Source organism: Carassius carassius, chromosome 47, assembly GCF_963082965.1.
Source record: "Carassius carassius chromosome 47, fCarCar2.1, whole genome shotgun sequence".
In the NCBI taxonomy this organism is placed as follows: Eukaryota; Metazoa; Chordata; class Actinopteri; order Cypriniformes; family Cyprinidae; genus Carassius; species Carassius carassius.
The window spans coordinates 1108365-1133209 of record NC_081801.1 but is presented as its reverse complement, the minus strand read 5'-3'; the positions used below and the strand labels follow the sequence as shown (position 1 = coordinate 1133209).

At 36.2% G+C, this 24845-nt stretch overlaps 1 protein-coding gene across 1 annotated transcript; it reads right to left on the bottom strand.

Annotated features, from left to right (window-relative positions):
- Positions 1 to 721: 721 nt before the first annotated feature.
- scarb2b (scavenger receptor class B, member 2b) lies at positions 722 to 23649 on the bottom strand. The gene is made up of 12 exons (XM_059541667.1): positions 23353 to 23649; positions 15829 to 15989; positions 14532 to 14679; positions 14272 to 14466; positions 12593 to 12684; positions 12392 to 12511; positions 8588 to 8766; positions 5917 to 6035; positions 5700 to 5773; positions 5531 to 5582; positions 5286 to 5438; positions 722 to 1278 (listed from the first exon to the last, which is right to left on the bottom strand). Exons 1-12 carry the CDS (start codon positions 23473 to 23475, stop codon positions 1171 to 1173), a joined length of 1524 nt encoding a protein of 507 aa, XP_059397650.1. The 5' UTR covers positions 23476 to 23649; the 3' UTR covers positions 722 to 1170.
- Positions 23650 to 24845: the final 1196 nt, after the last annotated feature.

Below are 24845 nucleotides of genomic sequence, written 5' to 3'. Positions count from 1 at the left end.
AGGACTGAAGCTTTGAAAATACTTGTTCATATTTCAGAAAAGATCCTGAAATATTAGTTCAGTAACAGTAAAAGAAGTGCACGCTCATTGCAATACTGCTGTCTAATAATACTTACAGATTATCTTCATTTCAGAACAATTCTCATCTAAAATAATTCAGGCAGTCGTCTGCGTTCAGTGTTTGAGGATCAAAGATCATGTTTAGAGAAGTGTGTCTGGCTGAAATGACCTCAGATGTTAGATTACATATTCCACAACATCAAATCAACAACTTTAGGATTTTAAGCTTATGAATGAATCAGCTGTTCTCTGAAATAAAACACGCTTCATGGTGAAAGGCACAGCAGGTTCAGTCACATGTGGCTCGTTCACACAGGACGGGTTGTGTTATTGTTTATAACATGTGTGTGTTTGGCTGCGGTCAGTCATATCAAGGTAAAACTACTTTCTCTGGTCTGTTTAAATGCAGGAACACGTACTGTGTGAAAAAGTTTTAAATGAAAGATTTATTTAAGATTTATGAAATGCATATACGATTTGAATGACACTATGAAATAAACTTAATACGATGCATGTTTGTCAGTCATAAATGAAACTGTATTAGTGCTAAAGAACTGAACGTGTTTTATATACAATAACAATTCATTGAAAATTGCTTGTTCAACATCTAGTCATATTTCAACCATGTTTATACATAGAGAGATGAACAGATTTATGCTGATTTTAAGCGATTCGAATAAATGCATTTTGAAAACGTAATACATCTAATAAATGCAGATTAGTTATTTAGAAATCTGGCCTTATAATGAATGACAAATATGCATCACATTAAGTTTAATTTAGATGGAATTCAAACACATAAATCTTAAATTTAGGCCTGATTTCAGTAGAGTGATCAGTGGACAGCGAGGGCTGTGGGCGTCATTTGGGTCCGAATTGAGTTTCTTAACATTTGATCTGTGATACTCTATAAAAATATCCCTGACAGCAGTTTTTTTAATGTCACATAAAGTCTATAAATATGAAATGAAACGGATGCAGAGTGACCATGAAGTGTGTGTGTTCAGTCGTTCATCGAGATGCTTGTCTGCTAACGAGTGTGAATCATGACGACTGACACACACCGCTCTACTGAGAGTGAAAGCACCTGTGACACACACACACAGCCACTTAAGACTTGTCCACAGGCGTCATGCCGACATAAGTGCCATTTTTCTTGTCTTGATCGTCCACTTTGGCGCTGACAGGAGCGTATGATGTGTCTTTCTTTGCAGATGGCTGAAAAGAAGAACATATAAGATTAGAGATAAGAAAGACAAGATTGATTTAGTACGAGTTATCAAAATCAAATGTGAGTTATAATAGTAGGAGTTACACAAACACATGGAAAACAAGTTCCTGCATTTAAGGAGAGCGTGTTTCAGTCCTTGAACTAGTTTGCAAGCTTCACATGATCAACCAGACTTGATTCAGTTTAAGCTGAAGTGAGTTAAGCCTGTTTCACGTACTTCCATTAGAGTATTCCCAGTAATAATGCACTGAGTATTTAAATAAAAAATGTACGGAAATGCATGTATATTTTGAATCTGACCCATGATGGACTTAATTTTTTTATTATTATTATTGTTTTGTTTTATTCTTGTCACAGTTGACTGTTAAATTGCACTATGTGATGCAATGAAATTTGTGACGTATCAGAAATAAATAAACTAAAAATCTAAATATTAAAAAGTATACTGAAAGGAAACCAATATGCAATATACAGAACGTGAATATATATTAAATTTACATATTAAGTAAAAACATCAGAAATGGGAAAAATTTCAAATATTAACATATACATCTAGCCCGTGTTATTTAAAAAAAGTTGCATATAAAGATAAAATATATATATTGCTGACATATATGGTTGCTATATATATAAATAATAACTAAAATATAAATATTATTAACATATGTACAAATAATTGTATTTATCTTACATATCTTCAACTTTTCAGAGAATGTACTTATGTGAAGATTATACATATCTGGCAATATCAGTCTAGTTATAGAGTAATATATGTCATGTATTACATTTCTGGGAATAACCATGCTAGTTGATCTAATAATCCAGACCATTTAAATTACTCAAAGATTGCATATAGTGCATTTCAGCATTTTCTGTTGAGTTTATTTAATTTTCATTCATGCATTTGGTTGATGCTTTTATCCAAAGTGACTTGCATTGCATTTAGGGTATGATTTGATCAGTTCATGCATTTCCTGTGAACTGAACCCATGTGTGAACCCAGGCCTGAAAACTTACAGGAGAGCAGTGGAAAGCTTCATCTTAACTTCAGTCTAAACAAAACCATATCAGCACAACACGATGTTCATCAGGTTAGAGTGACATACAAGCCAGCGTGTTAATAAACCAAAGCACAGAATTAGTGAACTGATCATGAGAGCAGGGTGCGGCAGAAAGCACGAGTTATAACAGGAAGCAGTCTGGAGACTGATTCATTTATATAAACCACAGACAGATGAACAGCAGGCTCAGGATGAAACCTCAACTCCTCTAGATACAGGATACTCGTCATTTAAAGCAGTCATGCCACCATTAAAAAGAAACACTGTGTCTAACGGAAAGCAGAGAGGAAGCTACCGAAGGGCACAACGGTTTTTAAAAAGACCCAACGATATAACTCATGAATGGCATCTTAATGTTATTTATCTGAGACTAAAATAAACTATACTAACAGCATTTACCTAGTAAAAAAAAAAAAAAAAACAACCCTTATAAATTACTTCAGTCAGTGAAAATGAAATTATTAAAAAAATTACAAAAGAAATATATTTAATTACAGTTTTATTTATCATATGTTATTAGCTTGTAAAGTCATAGTTGTTATAATATAATGCTATTTTGAGCTGTCGATCTTTGATCTGCTATTTGCAATTATTATTATTTACTTTTATTAATTAAAATTCATGCACAGTTTAACCTAAAACATCATAAAAAATATTATTTGCAATAATAGTTTATAGAATTCACAACAATTAAAAAGCAAAAACATAAAAATGTCCCCAGTTTTCATTTCAGAAAACTGATCAGCCTACATAAAACCAGTGTTTACAATAAATACAATTAATAAAACTAGAAAACATCAGAATCTGCTGAGTTGGAAAAAGTGTAGCATAAAAAAAGAGAGAGAGAAATGAACAAAATGACCAGAAACTCACTGAGAACGTTCCTGGTTCAGGCAACATTTTGAATAACATGCATTCAAACAGTTTGAATGGCATGCAGTGAAATGCTTTTTAAATGCTACTTTGTGAATATTTAGAGAACATTCTGAACTAAAGCTTTCATAACATTCAGGAACACTTTTTTTTTCACTTTTAGCACTGGCTGATTTTTTTTTTTTCAAACTCCACACGTCCTTCAGATTTCTCTGCTCTACAGCAGCAAGTGAATGAGAATATTAATCCATAAATGCTAAAGTAGAAGAATAGCATTCAGTTTCCATAACAAACCCACTCAGAACACATTCTGAAATATTTGTGGAATGATTAGATGGCAGCTTTAGTGCGTGTGAACTGTGCTGACTGTGCATTTTTGGGTTTCAGTTCAAACTTTGGTGGGAAAGAATAAACTGGAGAATAATGGAGATTTTTCTGAAAGCCTAAACATTCTCACACACACACACACACACAGACACGCACACACATACACACATAAACACACACACTTCATGACCTTCAAGATAAGCGTTATGTTACAGCTGGAAGTTTGAAGCAGTTTGAAAAGCTTTTAGTTTGAATGTTTGAAGTCTTTTAGACAGACAGATCGCTATGTGGTTGCTCGGGTCTGTTTGAAAGCAAAGGCATTGCTAAACATTTGATATGGGGTCCTGGGGTTTAGCCAAACTGTTGCTAGGGTTTTCTGTGTAGTTGCTAGGTGGTTGCTAGGATGTTGTGGGGAAATGAGATTACCAAAGTTGCTAGAGTGTTACTAGGCAGTTGCTAGTATCCAGAGGTATCATATCGATCACAAGTGCAGTATGGAGTGCCTCAAGGCTCAGTACTAGGGCCGCTACTCTTCACACTTTACATGATAGCCTCGGGAGTTATCATCAGGAAACACAGTGTTAGCTTTCACTTACTGATGATACTCAACTCTATATTTCTTTGTGGCCTGGTGAAACACACCAATTTGAAAAGCTAATGGAATGCATAGTTGATATAAAAAACTGGATGATGAGTAATTTCTTACTGCTAAATTCTGAAAAAACAGGGGTGTTAGGACCTAAAAACTCTGCATGTAATAACCTAGAACACTGTCTAAAACTTAATGGCTGCCCTGTCAATTCTTCATCATCAGTTAGTAACCTAGGTGTGCTATTTAATAGCAGTCTTTCCTTAGAAAGCCATGTTTCTAGCATGGCTAGGAGAACTGGCCCTAGGAGAACTGGCCCTCGACTGAGTCTGGTTTCTCCCAAGGTTTTTTCTCCATTCTGTCAACGATGTTTTGGTTCCTTGCCGCTGTCGCCTCTGGCTTGGTCATTTACAGCGATATTGTTGACTTGATTGCAAATGAATGCACAGACACTATTTAAACTGAACAGAGATGACATCACTGAATTCAATGATGAACTGCCTTTAACTATAATTTTGCATTATTGACACTGTTTTCCTAATTAATGTTGTTCGGTTGCTTTGACGCAATCTTTTTTGTTTAATGCGCTATATAAATAAAGGTGACTTGACTTGACTTCTGGGGAAGTGAAAAAACCAAAATTGCTAGGGTGTTACCAGGTATTTGCTAGGTTGTTATGGGTGGTTGCTAGGCAGTTGCTAGGGTGTTCTTGGGAAATTTGAACACAAAAGTGGCTAGAGGGTTACTAGGCAGTTGCTAGGGTGTTCTAGGTGGTTGCTAGGCAATTGCGAGTGTGTCCTGGGGAAATGAGAAAACCAAAGTTGCTAGGGTGTTACTAGGCAGTTGCTAGGGTGTTCTGGGTGGTTGCTAGGCAATTGCTAGTGTGTCCTGGGGAAATGAGAAAACCAAAGTTGCTAGGGTGTTACTAGGCGGTTGCTAGGGTGTTCTGGGTGGTTGCTAGGCAATTGCGAGTGTGTCCTGGGGAAATGAGAAAACCAAAGTTGCTAGGGTGTTACTAGGCAGTTGCTAGGGTGTTCTGGGTGGTTGCTAGGCAATTGCTAGTGTGTTCTGGGGAAATGAGAAAAACAAAGGTGCTAGGGTGTTACTAGGCGGTTGCTAGGGTGTTCTGGGTGGTTGCTATTACCTTGTTCTGATAGAAGCGAATGGCGAGGATGATGGAGACAAGCACCAGAATGACTCCCAGAGACATGAGGATGAGCGGGAAATGAGACACTAGAGTCACGATCATCAGCAGCTTCTGAATCCTCGCCGCTGAAGCGTCGTCAATCACCACAGACTGAAAAACATCAGAAAACCTTGAGTTCCACAAAAGAAAAAATCGGTTATTAAATCATCCCGTTCAGGGGCAACTTCTGACACTCTTCTGACCTCATTCAGAAACAAGATGGGAAAGATGGTGTTGTTGAGATTCCTGGTCAACCTGAGGAAACAAAGGACAAAGACCTTCAGCTTTAAAACTATAGAACACATACTCACACTCATGGCTGTTTACCAACACGGCCTGATTAAATATATCTAACAGGAAAGCACCACTCACGGAAAGCCGCTAACTCTCTCGAGTTGAATGTTGAACTGGGCTCGTTTCATGGCACGAACAGGCACTCCCATAGTCTGAGGGAAAGTCAGAAATCTGAGCCAGACTGCAGCAATCAAACCAATTATGTCACAAAAATACTTCAGACAGGAAAAAATACATTAAAGAACGAGACATTGCAACACTTCAAAGTGTCTTATCATATCACAGCAAATCTTACAGGGTTCAGATCCAGAAAAGTCTGATGATGCTCATGCACCGGAGAAATGCCGTCGATAGCTTGGGCATACTTCTCATCACCCAGATGAAAGTGAGGGAAAGACACGACGACAGGAGCACCTGAGACACAAAACAACAACAATTACATTTACATTTAGTCTTTTACCTGATGCTTTTATCCAAAGGACAATAGAAGCAATCAAAACCAAGAAAAGGGTAATAATTATGTAAGTGCTGTGACAAGTCTCAGATAGCTTAACGCGGTACACATAGCAAGGTTTTTTTTATTATATAAAAAACAAGCTGATGTTAGAGGCCTTTTTTGCTTTTGTTAATTGTAAAATAAATAAAAAGAAAACCAAAAAAAAATACCAAAAAAAAAAATAAAGCTATTGTTTTTTTAAGAAAACAAGCAGTTAGTAAATTTATAGAGTCCAAGGCTAAAAGGGGCAAGTTTTTTAAGAATATAATTAGAAGAGAGAGAGCAAGAGTTATAGGGTCAAATAAAGATAGAAGAGATGTGTTTTTAGTTTTTACACTGCTGCATTTCTGAAGCTTTTCTCCAAAGTACAATCACGGCTTTCATTTGACCAGTTCATGCATAATTATATAGGTTTTTTTATTACCATGATATTGTATACTGCATAAAGAAAACTGAATGTTTTTTGTAGTACTATTAAGATTTTTTTCCATTGTAAAAATTATTTTCATGACTTTCAATTTTCAGTAAAATACTGTACATCACTGTAAAAAATTACTTTAACATTATTATTATTATTTTAAACAAGTATTAATTAAATAATGTATGAAATGATGATCACATTAAATTAATAATTAAATTAAAACTGATTTTATTAAAGGATTAAATTAACACGAATCAATAACATTTTAACATATATTTGTAGAAAGCAGCTATTTTAATAATACTTCACAATATTACTGTTTTTACTGTTTTTTTGTTACTGCATATTGATGAGCAGAAGAGACTTCTTAAAAAAAAAACTAATCAACAAATAAAAAAAAATAGTAAACTCTGATTGCAAGCATTCATCATCCTGCAGCACATACTGTTTTACACACTTCTTTCATTCACAAGTCAGTGACCTTGTCAGATAAAGGAATGTACTACAAACTCACAGAACAACAGTCATTATGAATGTTTTCAGTTGTATAACAACAGAAATGACGTCTCCTACACACAGTCTTAACAATGCTTCTCTGAAACGACCCCCCTGAGAGACGAGGAGGTTCATCCTGTCGTGACATTAAAGAGGCTCTTGCTATGAGGAGAAGATGAAGGAAACTCTGACCTTGAGCATGAAAACATTCAGGAGTAGCCGCGAATAACACTGACACCTGTGTTACTGGGACAGAGGTGAGAGTTTTCCAGCCCTCATGTTCGGCAACACACACTCTTGAGTGTATGTGTGTGTGTGCTTGTGTGTGTGTGTCATTCCATACACCCGTAATATATAAGTGCTCAAATGCTTTGGCAATGTTTTAATCGTGTGTTGAAGCTCACATGAGCACAGCGTGACAGAAAACCATAAAAAACAAACACAGAGCTGAGAGGAAGGTCAGCAGATATTTTGTGTTTCACTTTATGGATCAAAATAATACCCAGAATTCACTTAAATCTGAAAAAAGTATAGTCTACTGTGAAGTATTCAACACCTTAAAAACACTTAAAACTTCCTAGTAACTGCATAGCAACAGACAAGAACACTCATAATACCATAATAACTGAACAGCAATAGGTTAAAAACACTGAAAAACCCTAGCAACTGCCCAAACTCTCAGAACACCCTAGTTACTGCATAGCAACAGCCTAAAAACATTCAAACACCAGAGAAACTGCATAACAACAACATAAAACACTCAAAATGCCCTAGCAACTGCATAGCAACAGTCTTAAACACTCGGAACACACTAGCAACTGCATAGCAACAGTCTTAAACACTCGGTACACAATAGCAACTGCAAAGCAACAGTCTTAAACACTCGGAACACACTAGCAACTGCATAGCAACAGTCTTAAACACTCGGAACACACTAGTAATTACATAGCAACACCCTAAAAGACTCTGAACACACTAGCAACTGCACATCAACACCCTAAAACATTCGGAACACACTAGCAACTGCATAGCAACACCCTAAACAGTCAGAACACACTAGCAATTGTATAGCAACACCCTAAAACATTCGGAACACACTAGCAACTGCATAGCAACACCCTAAACAGTCAGAACACACTAGCAACTGCATAGCAACACCCTAAAACATTCGGAACACACTAGCAACTGCTTAGCATCAGTCTTAAACACTCAGAACACACTAGCAACTTTATAGCAACACCCTAAAACATTCGGAACACACTAGCAACTGCATAGCAACACCCTAAACAGTCAGAACACACTAGCAATTGTATAGCAACAGCCTAAAACTCTCAGAATGCCCTAGCAACTGCATTGAAACTTCCTAAAAAATACAACAAGCAATAATTAAAGTATAAAATTAAATGAATAATTAAATGAAATTAGAATTCAATTAATTTAAGCATTATATTAACTGAGATTTCTTTAATCTTTCATTTTTATTAGATAATATATATGCAAGTTGTGTGTGTTCTTGCATGTATTATGTATGTATGTATGTATGCAGCACCTCACCATTCCGACACACAGACACATCCAGCACACCATCGTCCAGGCATTTATTTGGTGTCACACAGAATCCCTCATTTTCCGGGTTGTTCTTGCCGCTGGCCAGCGTGTCCCGGGGCGGCGTGAAGCGGTATGCTGGGATGCCCTTCAGCTCTACCTCCTTCTCAAAGCGCATGTGGATGGACCTGCAGAAGATCCATCAAATATCGTCTTATGCTCAGATAACTACATGTTTAACACAAATGTTGCACAACAGATTCTGATTAACCTGGCAAATGTGACCCTGAACGTGAATTTTGACCCCAGGATGCTGAAACAAGCTTGTGTTCACTATAAAGTGTTCAGGAGGCATTCAGAAACCTGCTTTTCAGTTACAGGAAAAGTGTTCATTAATTTTAGGGGAAATTAGTTTCCCAGACTGACCTCAGCCTGATTAAACCATGTACAAAGGTTACATGAGCCATTCTTGCAGCCACCTTTCCCTTAAAAATCTGGGTGAGGAGTCAGAGGAAAAGGACAAGGACAGCTGTCCCCGCCAGCACAATAACCCAAGGGTCCGCTGCTCATGTTCAACTAGGTTGAAAGTGATTTGAAAACATTCCAGGGTTGGAGTCTGTTCTCGTGGAACCATGTGTGACTCCAGCTCATTCCAGAACACATGGGATTCTTTCCGCACCGAACAAAGACGGGCGGTTTAGGGCAGAGTTCCCATTGAAAATAAACCATAGAGTTAGACGGACAGGTCAACTGGACTTCAGGTGAAAGGTCAAAGCACAACAAGAACACATATTATATAGAATATAAAAATAACAGTGTGCATCACTCGACATACATCATCAGCTGACATATCCAAAGCGCAGTTCCCAAAATACATTTGAAATGTTAAATAATTTAATAAATAATTGATAATGTAAATTTAGAAAATATGACTAAAATATTACCAAAATGAAACATACAAAAATCAAACACTGAACCATATTATACTTAATGAATTAAAAATAAAATTGAAATGTTAAATAAATTAAGTAACTGAAAATAGATTATACCTTTAAATATAGATTTAAAATCTCTTTAACAAACAAGTTAGAAGGAAAATCCAAAACTCAACTGCACTGCTTTAATATATATATATATATATATATATATATATATATATATATATATATATATATATATAATTTATTTATTTATAACATTACCTATTTACTAAGTATTTGTAATATTTGGTAAATATTAAATAAATAATACAAATAATTGAAAATAGACCATATAACATTTAATATTAATATATTAAAATAAATAAATACATCAATAAAGCATTATATAAAATTTTATAATTAATTCCAAACTCTATAACAATATATATATATATATATATATATATATATATATATATATATATATATATATATATATATATATATATATATATATATATATGTATATATATATATGTATATATGTATATATATATATATATATATATATATATATGTATATATGTATATGTATACCTGATCCTTTAATAAAAAAATAATAATATTTATATGTATATGTATATATATATATATATTTTTTTATTAAAGGATCAGGTAACAAAACGTTGACATACAGATGGGGAAATAAAAACTGAACCTCATTACTTCAAATAAATTAAAAATAATTAATTAAATAATACATTTTTGATAATACATTGAGTATTCATGAAAGTATTTATTCAAAAAAGTTAAAGTAATAAAAAAAACTGCTTTGATTCACACGTGTAAAGTATTCAGTTGTGAACTCTACAGTAATTTATTCTCTTGCTTAAAACTGCATGGATATTGTAAAATCCCATCACCCCAGTATATTTCTGTAGTGATATTACAAAGAATTAGATGAAAGTTCTGTTTCCACACTGAGTCTGCCGCAAACGCTAATGTCAGACAGGGATTCGTGAAGTTCAGACCTTTGTTCCAATTTCATGCCGATTTCAGCAGAACTTCTGCATTTCCACATACAGTGCTTTAAAAAGGGCACTTGAGACTCAGTTATGTAGAGCTATGGGCGTCCACCAACTGTTCAAAATCATCATCAGCTACTTCAGCTCCTGATGATCTAAAAACAGCCAAACTGACCTTAAAAAGACATTTGACCTAAAACATTGTCATTATTGTATGAAAATAATAGTCTATGACAATAATAATACATCTGGTAGAAATATTCCATAAATAAGCAACTGTTGTTGTTTGATAGTGTGTGCCATTCTAAACTGCTTTTAAGAAAAATAACTAAGATAAAATAATGCACATGTATATACAGTAGAAGGACTTTAACATTAAAATCTGGAAGTGTTAAAAAATAAACAAAAATATTTTCAATAAATAAAGTAAGTTTAAGTTAAAGCACTAAAATGACTAAATTGAATTAAAATGTAAAAAAAATTGATCTAAAATGAAAACTGAAATAGAAATGAATTTATCTTAAATACTAATATTTAAAAAGAACAAAAACTATATGAAATGAGGAAGGCACATAAAACGAATATTACAAATGAAACAAAAATTTAACTGAAAATATAAAAAACTTTTATTTTAAAATATTATATAATTTTAAAATATAATATAATATAATTTGAATTATATATATATATATATATATATATATAATTCAAATTATATTATATTTTAAAACCAGTTATTAAAAAATAATATATATAATATTTTATATATAAATTATAATTTATATGGAATGTATATTTTATAATCAAGTATAAATTCTACAAATATGTACTCAGAATGAATTTCAAGATGTTCCCGTGGAACGACTTAAACAGATGTCTTTTTTATTCTTCATTATATTATGGCATGTTCTGAAGGTCCGGATGGTGTGTGATTTATAGCTCTCTTCTTATCAGGACAAAACAGAAAACACGTGCTGCCAAACACACAATGAGATCAGCCTTCAGAAATAACCCCAGGTACGGCAGAGCCACGCAAACATGAGAACAACATCCCAGGAGTTCACAAAAGATTCAAAAGTCATCCTGTACAAAGGCTCAGCTTTTTATGAAACTGAATTTGACAGAAATGTGCTTTTTCACAAATCAGTGTTAGCACAAGAACTCATGTTGCCACAGCTCTACTCTGACAGGGCTGACAAGTGCCAAGTATTTTCTTAAGATCACTCATGCCACATTTAAGAGCACCAAAACTGTATTTTTTATTCATTATGTATCTGGCAGAATTGTAAGGTTGATACTCACACATTAAGTTCACACATTAACAGAACAGCATTGACTGAAGATCCTTATAACAAGAAGCCAAATCAATATCGATTCTAAACGAGAACTGTTAACGATATTATTAATATCCACTCAGCTGACAGCTAACTGTTGTAATCTGTTCAAGTTGTGCACGAAATAGACAATGTTTTTCTGTAATCCATCATTTTCAGTCTCACTCGTGCTGCACAACTGGAGCCGCTTTTAGCTGCTGTTCGGCAGAGATGAGGACTGTCTGAAAGTCTTTTTTCCATTATAACTTTGATGGGCTTCGTCTATGTTTATTACGCCAACATTACTAAAGATGTGATCGCAAAACAAGCAGGAGAAAAACCATTGCATGCAAATTTCTAAGTCATAACATGTCTCAATCTCTAAAAATACCATTAAATGATTTGCCAACTATCTTTAAAAGTCTGTAATTCATCTATTTTGTCACTTTCCAAAGGTGTCCCTCAGGGGTCTGTTCCAGGACCGATTTTATTTTCCTTTATTTTCCTAATTTATGCGATAACATTCCATATGTGAAGTGATATAAATGTATATACCTGCAGAGGTCAGGGGTGAAGACGTTGAGCCGCTCTTCTTTGGTCAGGAACGGGTGGAAGGAGCTTCCATCGGTGCCGTTGATCATGTTACTCTGGTTGGTTTTCCAGAAGGACACCATCCTGAGACACAAAGCACATGAGGTCAACCGTCTCCAGCTCTGCTTCATTTAACAGGACATTCAGGAGAATCGGGGACTTTACTTTTCTCCCTTCCAGGTGTAAATGCGGCCGAAGTCCAGGTAGTTCTGCTCTCCGGTGTGATACACAAACTCTCCGTCATCACTGCCATTTTTCTGACAACACAAGAACAGCCGATATATACACACACACATTCATGTACAGAATAATAGATCTGAGTATGATTGTATATGTGGCCCCCTGTCACCTCAGCTTAAGATTCTTGTTTTAGTTTTCAAAGGCTCATCATGGTTTAGCACCTTCTTAACTTTCTGAATTAATTCTCCACTATGTCCCTGCCCTCAAAACTCCCAATGGTGCTCAACTGATTGCTTGCCTTAATTTCTGTTCTTTGCTTGTTTTGTAACTTATCTTCTATACTTCATATATGTTTGGCTGTTCATATGTTGTATTCTATCTGTTATTAGTGTATTTAGGTTTTTGAAATAAAACATATTATTATTATTATTATTACTATTATTGTTTGGCAGCATTTTGCATTATTCTCTAACAATTATAAATGTTTTATTTATCTATTTATTAACATTAAAGACTTCAGTGATACAAAATAACCTTTTTTTGTTCCTGCATTTAAGATAATTTTTGCAACAGCATGTGGAAATGTAAAGATATATATATATATATTTTACATATTTTTAGGAATATTTCTAGTTCAAGCAAACTCCTTTAAACTAAAAGTAGTTCAGAAGTTCTTTCTAAGTTTTCAATTAAAAAAACTTAATTGATTCTAAAATATTAATATATATAATAAAGTATATATATATATATATATATAAGTTTTTTTCCTTCTTTTAATTAAGCCCAAAACAATTCAATAAAATGTAAATGTTTTGTGGTTAAATGATAAATGTACTCCAAAAATACATTGTGGTCATTAAATTTTTTATGATCTGTTGACAAAAATTTTAAACATTAAAATAATGTTGTAAACATTATAATTTATTTTATAAAATAAATCAAATATATATTTATAAAAATAATTAATTAATAAAATGCTATAAAGTAACAGTACATATGCAGAATTAATTAATAAAAATTTATAAATGTATATAATATATCTAAATATATTTTATATAATAATATAAATATTTTATATAATAAAATAATTCTAATGTAGTTTAAAAAAAATCATATAATTTCATATAACTTTTTATATTTTATATTTCATAGCACCTAAATTAAATTATATAAATTATTTAATATAAAATAAATTTAATTCAATAACATTTATATTAATATTAAATAAAGTAATCATTATTAATAAAACACTTAAATATCATTTTATAAATTTATGTTAAATATATTTCATATATATGCACATTACATAAACATATAAATATATAAGATAATCCAAAACACACAATTCAGTACATTGCTAGAGTTCACAGTACTGAAATTTACAGTAAAGATAATTAAATACAATCATTATCACTTATGATTTAATTTCTCACGAAAAACACAGAAAATCTATGTAGACAGCCAAAACCCTTAAAGAAACCTGAGGATGAGCCAGGAAAACTTTTGAGGGCGTACAGATACACAGGTAGAGTGATGTCTCCTCGTGTGAGAGAGAGAGAGAGAGAGAAAGAGAGAGAGAGAGTGTGTGTGTGTGTGTGTGTGTGTGTTTGTGTGACACGTTACTACAGAAGGATCCACAGATACGCGTCTGATCTGAGACTCACATGCAGCATGAGACCGAAGTATTCGTCTGTTTCTGGTTTTATGGTTTTCAGTCGGGTGAGTAAGGGGTCTTTGAAGCCCCAGAGCAGCTCCTGCACCGTGTGTGTCATGGACATTTTGGTGCCGATGGAGCCCATGAACATGGAGAATCCAGAGGAGACCCAGAATCCTGCACCTTTGATCCGATTCATCACGGCCTGTTTGAGGAATCAAACTCAGATCAACTGGAAAATAAAACACACACACACACTCACACACTCACCACCGCTGGGATGTTCACCGTCGTCACCAGATCCACGTTTGGGTCTCCAACTGATTTCTCAGGCTCGAAGACGAATATCTTGGCTGTGTAAGCAGCAACCTTCGTCCCGTTGTGCACAAATGACACGTTGTGTTTGGGCCTGTACTCTCTGGAACGGGTTACAGTTACAGAAGAAGAACAAAACACAGTTCAGTTGAGCAGAAATAACACAACTAGATTGACTTTTATTGGCATTGTGATTATATATGTGTGAATCTTAAACACAATGATCATTTCAATGAAAATGATGGTGGTGCAAAGTGAAAAATTATGCACGAATGGCTATATAATGTAATTGATAATTGTAGGGTAGAAAAAAATGATATGCATAATGTGGAGCATAATACTTGATATATGCATGAAAGTTATTTTGTGTTTCACTCTCTTTGGTTAAACATCTGATGTTTCAAGAGTATATTAATTCCTGTTGAAGTGTCTTCTTTTTTGCTCTGAATTGCCATCAAGTTTAATGCAAACAAACCATGCAGAGGAGTACAGTTAGAGAGTGTTAACGCCACAGACTTTGATATTTGTTTAGGGTGTGACATGAATGATCCTGCAGAAGTGAGGAGAGTATGACTGCAAACACGCTAATAAAACAATACCGCATCAAACCGGCTTCGGCTGCAACTGTATTTAATAATACACACATAATTCTTCAGTAAAGATGATCAACGTCTGCAAATAAGCAGAGCTAACTGAAGTAAACTTGGGTGTCAGTTTCCAGCAAATGTTACATTTAACTATTTATTTATATGTTAAGTTAAATGATTAAAATTAGTAATTATATTAAGATTAATATGTCTTAAAAATATAATTATATGCATATATAAAAAACATAACGTTATGTTTTATGTGATGCTCTCATGTAGTTATATCATGCTTTAAGTTATATTTTTTGTTTTATAATCAAAAACAATATAGCAAAACAATGTTATGCTTGTTATCTCTTGTTATGTTGTTTTTAGCATAAAAACTTAATACATGTTATGTTTTATGTTATGTTTTATGTAGTTTTGTTTAGTTATATTATGTTTTTAATGTTGTTTTATTATAAAAAAACATAACATAGCAAAACATAATGTTATTTATTTACATAATGTTGTTTTATAACATAAAACAGAATTACATAACAAGACATAACATGTTATGCAGTTCTGTGCAGAGGGATTTTGGACCAATGCAATGCCGTAAAATGGCATAAAAACAACCGCTGATTTCATGAAAACCGAGCTGTCTGTGTGTTCAGGTGATGTACCTGTAGGTGTATGGCCCCATTGTAGTAACATGAGGTTTGGCTTCTCCTTTCAGGAACTCGTCAGGGTTGGTGAGGTTGAAGATGAAGAACTCCATGTAGACCGGAGGCGGTGGATTCTTCCACGTGCCGAAAATTTTACTGCCTTCTGTCAGCGTGATCTCCTGAACACACAACACAACAGGGATATTTTACATTACACCACAAACATTTTTTGGCTATAGTTCATGTCTGTAAACTCTGAGGTCATTCGCTGTCAAACTGTTTTTCAGAGTTGCAAATAAAATGTCTCGGTTACATATGGTAACCCTCGTTCCCTGAAGGAGGGAATGGAGACGCCACGTCGGTGACCAACGCAAAATGGGATATCGCTTCAATAGACCAATCTACTTTGAGTGTAAACTAAACGAGCCAATGCACATTGGCATGCAATTATTGCACCCAGCTGCCGCTGATCACAGCGTGAGTATAATAAGGCAGCAGGTGCAATGCATACCAGGTTTTCGCTGAGGAGCCGAGCCGGGGACCCGGCAGCTCAGCGGCGGTACAGCAACCATGGCGACGGGACGTCATGTCTCCATTCCCTCCTTCAGGGAACAAGGGTTACCATACGTAACCGAGACGTAATCCGCTTGGAACAGGGACGCTGCAGAAGCCCCATCCTTCCCGAGGGAGGTCTCGGGAGCAAATAATCATATAGCATCCGTTTAGGTGTATATGGAGAAATTTTAGGTGATTAAAACCCTCTTGAGAAGGCAGAAGTCTGCCGGGGAAACACAGGCTCTAAGGCTATACTGTGGACTATACACATATGAGTACTGCTTAGGTCTCAATATGGAACCCACCCTTCCATGGTTCTCACGGATTCATCACGAAGGCCTGGCGCCGGACGTTCTGCTGCGTCCAGCTGCCTAGGGTGATGGAGGATCTCAACAGGGTCTACAGTACGGACACTCTGGAGCAGTTTAAGCAAGCCAACACTAACTGGGGCCTCTCAGTGCCACTACCCGTTTGAGGTTAGAACACGGGAGGATACCGGCTCTACACGAAGGCTATAGAACCTAGCGAACGTGTTAGGGGTCGCCCAGCCCGCAGCTCTACAAATATCTGTCAGCGAGGCGCCGCGAGCCAGCGCCCAGGAGGATGCAACACTTCTAGTTGAGTGAGCTCGTAACCTGAACGGGCAGGGCACACCCTGAGCCTGATCCTGATAGGCCAGGGCTATGGCATCCACAATCCAGTGGGCCATCCTCTGCTTAGAGACGGCACTCCCCTTCTGCCGGCCTCCGTAACACACAAGGAGCTGGTCTAAGGTCCTGAAGCTTTGTGTCCGGTCTACGGAGCATCTCAATGCTTGGACGGGACAGAGCAAAGCCAGGGCTGGGTCTGCCTCCTCCAGGGGAAGCGCTTGCATGTACACCACTTGGTCTTTGAAGGGTGTAGTGGGAACCTTGGGCACGTAGCCAGGCCGGGGCCTCAGGATTACCTGTGAGTCAGCCGGCCCAAACTGTAGGCACGAATCGTCGACCGAAAAATGCATGCAGGTCCCCTACCCTCTTGATGGAGGCCAGTGCAAGCAGGAGCAGAGTTTTCAATGAAAGAAACTTTAGCTCAACTGAATGCAAAGGCTCGAATGGGCCCTGCTGTAGTGATTTAAGCACTAGAGTCAGGTCCCAAGAGGGTATAGAGGGGGCTGGGAAGGATTTAACCTTCTGGCCCCTCTAAGGAACCTGACGATGAGGTCATGCTTACCCAATGACTTCCCATTCACGGGGTCATGGTACGCAGCAATAGCGGCAACCTGGACTTTGAGGGTGGAGGGAGACAGCCTTCGCTCCAGCAAGACTTGCTCCTTGTCCTTCCGGACTTTGCACAGTGTCTGTGCGAGAAGGCTCACTGGGGGAAACGCATACTTGTGTAGGCCCCGCGGCCAGCTGTGTGCCAGTGCGTCCCTGCTGAGAGTTCCTTCGGTCAGGGAGTAGAACAACTGGCAGTGAGAGGTCTCTGGAGAAGCAAACAGGTCTACCTGAGCGGCTCCGAATCGTCTCCAAATCAGCTGGACCATCAGGGGATGGAGTCACCATTCTCCCGAGACAGCTCGTTGGCTGAGCAGGCCCGGAATGTGAACAACACGAAGTGACCTCAGAACCTTCCAATTCCAAAGGAGGAGAAGGCAGGCGAGTTGTGACATTCGACGGAAGTGGAGACCACCTTGTCGGTTGATGTACGCAATGGTCGCCGTGTTGTCCATCCGGACCAGCACATGCTTGCCTCGTAAGAGACCTTTGAAACGGTTCAAGGCAAGGTGCACTGCTAACAACTCTAGGCAATTGATGTGCCACTGCAGCTGCGGGCCCGTCATAACCACTGAGACTGCATGCCCATCATACATGGCCCCCCAAGCCGGTGGTGGAGGCATCCGTGTAAACCACAGCATGCGTGGAGATCTGCTCTAGGGCCACCCCTGCCCGGAGAAACGCAAGATCTGACCACAGGGTGAGGGTTTGGCGACAGGCCGGTGTAACTTTGACCCAGTGAGTGCCGCTTCCACACCCACATCGGGACTCGGCCATAAAGATAGTGCTAGAGTGTTCTCATATGTAACAGGCCAAGCGGTGTAAGTGCCGCCACAGCCACCATATGCCCCAGGAGCCTCTGAAAAAGTTTCAGTGGGACCGCTATCCTGCCCTTGAACGTATTCAAGCAGGCTAGCACCGACCGCGCACGTTCCTCTGTGAGGCGTGCGGTCTGTTCTACCGAATCCAACTCCATACCGAGAAAAGGGCAGGACCTTGTACTGATATGCCCGTCCTTCGAACACAAACCACAGAAGAGGTTTGTGGCGCGGAAGGATGGATACATGAAAGTACACGTCCTTCAGGTCGATCGCTGCAAACCAATCTTGGGGGCGGTCGCACCCAAAAATGTGTTTCTGTGTCAACATCTTGAATGACCTCAGCTGAGGCGCCGTCTCGCCAACATACGAAGCTTCTGAGAGCGTGCTGAACTCGGAGTTCACAGCAGATACAGTTGAGCAAGGCGATACTAACGCTCGGCTCCGAAGCAAAAAGCTGGTATTCATTCAGGCTGTGATCAGTGGCAGCTGGATGCAATAATTGCATGCCAATGTGTTTTGGTTCGTTTAGATTACACTCGAAGTAGATTGGTCTATCGAATCGATATCCCATTTTGCATCAGTCACTGACGTGACTGACTGAAAGGGAACAAGAAGTTATAATTATTTGTGTAAATGAAAACAAAATTAAAATCAGTGTACAGTATATGAGTGTTGACAAAATCAGAATCATAGCTGTCATCATTTCTGCTTTATTAATCACACTGGAAATGGAAAACGTCAAGTATTTAGGTCATTCTGTGTCACCTGAGGTCATGAATTCATCACCTCCAGCGCTACATTGTTGCATTTCCAAATTTCTCAAATGCTGATAAAATGTATTTGTTCTGGCTCAATCAGGTCATTTGAAGTTCAGCCAGCAGCAGAAACACGTAGGAGTCGGGAAGTATTACGAGAAATATGAAAGACAATAACTATTTTATAATCTGTTACCCAAGCATCTGAATCCATACGACTGATTGGACCCTTGAGGTGTGTTTGAGACATCAATCATGGAGGAGAATAGAGATCACTTTGCAAATCATTCTGACCAACAACCAGCCGTTCAGATAGAAAGAGTGCCTAATGTCTGAAACTGAGATCAAGAGAGAATCTGACTGATATAATGCAGTTATATACTTACATTCTGTTAATAAAGCACAGTTATGAGCTCATAATCGGTCTATTGTTGGTCTACATCAGTATTAATGAACAGACGGTCACTGCATTCAACATCTGAAACACATTTAACTTCCTGTCTGCAAAACTGCATTAAGAATCTCAAAAACACAATGAGTTTCTTCCCATCTAAAACTCACACACACACACACAAGGCTGGACTGAATGACCCTCATTAACACACACACACCTCACAGATCACATGACCATCAGCTCACACTCATTCCTCGAATCAACAGCCACAACTTTTCTTTTCTTCTCGTCTTTTCTCATGTAAAAATCCCACAGCCACCAGCCAGGACGTCTTGAAAAAACGCTGAAGTAGAACAATGAGGTGTTTATATCTAAGCTTCACTGGTATTTAATACTCCTTTAATGGACAAAATACTATTTATATTATAAGAAGTCAAACTACAGCTACACAAGCAAAAGAATCATGCAAAAATTCCTAAACACTATATTCAGAAATTTGGAATCATAATAATGATGTTTTTGTCTCTTCTGCTCATCAAGACTGCATTTTTATGATCAAAAATACAGTAAAAATTGTGAAATATTATTAGAATTTTAAAAAATCTGTTTTCTGTGTGAATCTCTGTTGAACTGTAATTTATTTCTGTGATGCGCAGCTGAATTTTCAGCATCATTCCTCCAGTCTTCAGTCTCACATGATCACATGAAAATATGATGATTTACTGCTCAAGAAACATTTCTGATTATTATCAATGTTGAAAACAGTTGTGCTGCACAATTTTTCAGGATTCACAGATGAACAGAAAGTTCAAAAGAACAGCATTTATCTGAAACATTGTAACATTAAAATGCACTTTTGATCATTTTAATACATCATTGATGAATAAAACTATTAATTGATTTGAACGGTAGTTTAAATTGGGTTCAGAATTCACGTATAAACTGGTTCCTGCATTCATACTTTTCCTGAAATACTGATGACGGATGCATTCTTTATTCTGTCATCAAGATGAATTTCCTTCTCTTTTAACAAGTACTGAAACAGATTCAGGAAAAAACAAAGCTATAGCAGAACTGGAAAAAAAGCTGAAAAAACAACATGCAGAATGCAAATAATAAAATGGTATTTAATCTAGCTGTATAATCGTGTGTAGTTAGCAAAATAAACAGAAAAGCCTGCAGATCTTCGGAGCCTGATTTAGCTAAGGATACAGCTTAGCAAACAGCACTAATGTGTGTTTTCTCAGACTCAAACAGCTGATTTCCTCCTCCTCAGGTCTGTGTTTTCATGTGTTTGATTATCTGGAGAACTGAAGGAATGAGCTCAGACACAAACCAGAGTTAAACAGACAGTGTGCCACAGCACTAGATGCCCTGACGCCCAAATCTGACAATAAATTCATAACTTTTCTGACTAAATCTTCAGCTCTAAAACGACAAGCAAATGCTGATCTCAGTGTAAAACAGTGTCATTTGATATGCCATTATAGTCTTTGCTAATATTTTGAATTTAATTTAATATGTATTTTTTTTTCTGCTTTCACTTTAATTTATCTTCAAGTGTTCATTCTGTTGTTTTTAATTAGAAAAAAAATAGTTTTGGATTTTTATAAATTTTAATTTATTAGTTTTAGTTATTTTAGCACTTTTCATTTACTAAAATAACTAAAACTAATAAATAAAAGTTTATAAAAACTATACAGACATTGAAAAAAAAATCTAAAACTAACATATATATTCATTTTCCTTTATAAGTTTTAGTTATTTTAGTTCTTATCATTGAAACTAAATGAAAATGAAAAAAATAAGCCTTGGAAACTAGCTGAAATAAATGTTAATATATATTATGAAATAATAAGTAATATATATATATATATATTATTTTATTTTATTTTTTTCAGCTAGTTTCAAATTTTTTGTTAGTTTTTGGAATTAAAAAAAAGTCTATATCGTTTTTATTAAATTTATTTATTTATTTATTTTATATATTTATTTATTAGTTTTAGTCATCTTAAGTAAAACAGATTTTTAATGTTTTAAAATAAATATCTTCCAAGGCTGCATTTAGTTGATAAATAATGCAGCAAAAACTGTATATTTGTGAAATGTTATTACAATTTTTATTTGAAATAAAAAACTTTTGTAACATTATTAATGTTTTTACTACCACTTTTGATTGATTTAATGCATCCTCAATGAATAATAGTATGATAATGTAAATTGGGTTCAGATTTTCCTGTATTACTGATGAAAAATTCACTCTTTACGGTCATCAACATGATTTCCTAATTTTTATTCTGTAATCAAAACTCTGAACGTGCGACTAATCAGAAACTCTCAGAACATCGGCACTGTGTGTGTGTGTGTGTGTGTGATTTATGAATGCAGACAAGGCTGATCTGAGGAGTTTGATTTCTCACATATAATCAGTTGTTTGCAGATGTATTTAAACGCCATTCCTGGAGCCGTCTGACCGCTTCAATCAGCCGCGGCCCCCGCTCTGTTACTCCCAGCTCTGGGCTGTGACGCTAAATTGCTACCCTGGTAAAAGAACTTCATCTTACACTAAAAACAGCTTGTGCTTATAGTTTGGGAGTGGCAGATTATGCTGAATTACAATACAAGAATTTAAGACAGTCCAGATGAACATATTTGCAGATAAGCAGCCGAACCCCCCCCACACACACACACACACACACACATTCAGTAAATCCACACAGTGTGTTTCCTGTTCAGGACGAGCTGCTGCAGCAGATCATATTAACATACAAACAGAACAGAGACACCAAACTCTCAGAACGTGACTGATTGTCTGATTTCACACTCGTGCGATGCAGAGCATTTACTTCAGTCAGTAAGAGACTTCTGTTCCAGCAGGTGATTCACTTCTACAAACTCATCGTTCTCTACATCATCTGACAAGTCATCATGTGCTCTCTGCAGACGTGACATTTACTTGACGCACCATAAAGGAGAAACTGGAGCATATGCAGTGAAGATAGAAACCACGAGCACATGTTACACGTCACTCTGATTACTCCGAGCACATGCTCCACTGAGACTGAACACAAACGTAACTGTTTCCCGCCACTGCATGGTTCAAAAAAATGAATCACTTACTGAAAATTAAATAAACTAAAAATAAATAAAATAAATATTAATCTATACATAATATTTGCAAAAAAATTAATAAATCATAAAATGTAACATTAAAATAATAATTGAAAAATCAAATATACAACATTTAGTAAAAATTAAATCAGTTGTAAAAAAATATAAAATAAATTATTTAAAATAAAAATAGTATAGAACACTTATTACATTTTTTAATAAATCATAATTGAAAATTAAATTAATAAATAATAATAAAAAATGTAAATAATTATAACAATAAATAAATTACAAAAATGTCAAATATAAATTGTAATAATCTAAATAACAATTAATATAGAACCGAAAACATAAAAAATGTATATAATCAATAAAGAGCTCTTACTAAAAAATAAAAAATAAAAACATTCAAAAAATAAATAATTTTAAATAAAATGTATATGAAAAATACATAAATCACAAAAATGTACATTTAAAATAAATAATTTCAAAATAATCAATATAAGACACTTGCTAAAAATGTTATCATAAAATTTAATATTAAAATAACACAATTAAAACAAAAAAAATAATAATAAAAATACTATAAAAATTATAATATTTATCTGACATAATAAACTGTCCCAGTCCTCAGCAAAGACAGCTCTTACCCCCTTCAGCTTGTTGTGGATCAAGGTCTGGAAGAGTCCGGACACAAAGAGTCCGGTTCCCATGATCAGGAGAACAGCGCCGATGACTCCAGACGTGAACATGCAGCAGGATTCCTTCCTCATGGTGCAGGTGTCAGTGAAGCCCAGAGTCCAGCGGGTCAGCAGAGCTCTTCCTCTGAACACACACAGGTTCAGTCAGATCGAGTCACTCTTCTCACAGTATTTGCTCCAGAAGCTCCTCAGAAGAGTAAACTTGATGCAGCGGCCAACTCACTATTTGAATGAATGACAGCAGTGTGGAGGGGCCCGACGTTACCCGGAGTGGGTGGGACTGAGGGCTAGAGAGAGAGGGAGAGAGAGAGAGAGAGAGGGAGAGAGAGAGAGAGAGAGAGAGAGAGAGACAGAGAGAGGGAGAGAGCGAGAGAGAGAGGGAGAGAGGGAGAGAGAGAGAGAGAGAGTGTGTGTGACTGAGAAAGAGAGAGAGAGAGAGAGAGTGACTAAGAGTGAGAAAGAGAGAGAGAGAGAGAGAGCGTGAGAGAGAGAGAGAGAGAGAGACAGAGAGAGTGAGAGAGCGAGAGAGAGAGGGAGAGAGAGAGAGAGAGTGTGTGTGTGTGAGTGAGAAAGAGAGAGAGAGAGAGTGACTAAGAGTGAGAAAGAGAGAGAGAGAGAGAGAGAGAGAGAGAGAGAGAGAGACAGAGACAGAGAGAGTGAGAGAGCGAGTGAGAGAGGGAGAGAGAGAGAGAGAGAGAGAGTGTGTGTGTGTGACTTAGAGAGAGAGAGAGTGACTAAGAGTGAGAAAGAGAGAGAGAGAGAGAGAGAGAGAGCGTGAGAGAGAGACAGAGAGAGAGAGAAAGGGTTGTGTGTTTGTACTTGAAGGTGACCGATGACTGTTTTAGTGCTTCAACCAGATTTAACTGGAGCTTCTGTTGTGTGTAAATTCACAAATATATAAACACATTTCACCTCAGAGAACAAAAGAAAAGAAATGTAAATATAAAAACAGATTATAAAAATAAGTGTTGTGATCCATAAAAAACATATACAAAGTATTTGCCAATATATTTATAACTTATTCAATTATTTACATAAATATATTATTATTATTATTATTATATTATTTGATGTGTGTATATGAATAAAAAAATTATATATATATATATATATATATATACACAGTATATATGCTCTTTTCTACATTTCTACACTTGCTTCAAAATCTAGTTGTGTAACAAAAAGTGGCATTGTAAATATAAATATTGTTGTCTCTTTAAAAAATTATTTTTTGTCGCTTTGAAAAAATGGTGTGTGCTAAATGCTGTTGTTATAGAGGAGGTTCCTGTACCGCCTCCCTTGCACCACCAGAGGGAGCCATCGCCTGAATATTAGTTTTCCCCATGAACTCAATATCCCACAAGGCCACTTACCTGGGACTAATTGCACTACACCTGCACCTCATTTCCACACTCATATAAGCTGCTCTCACATACGCACTC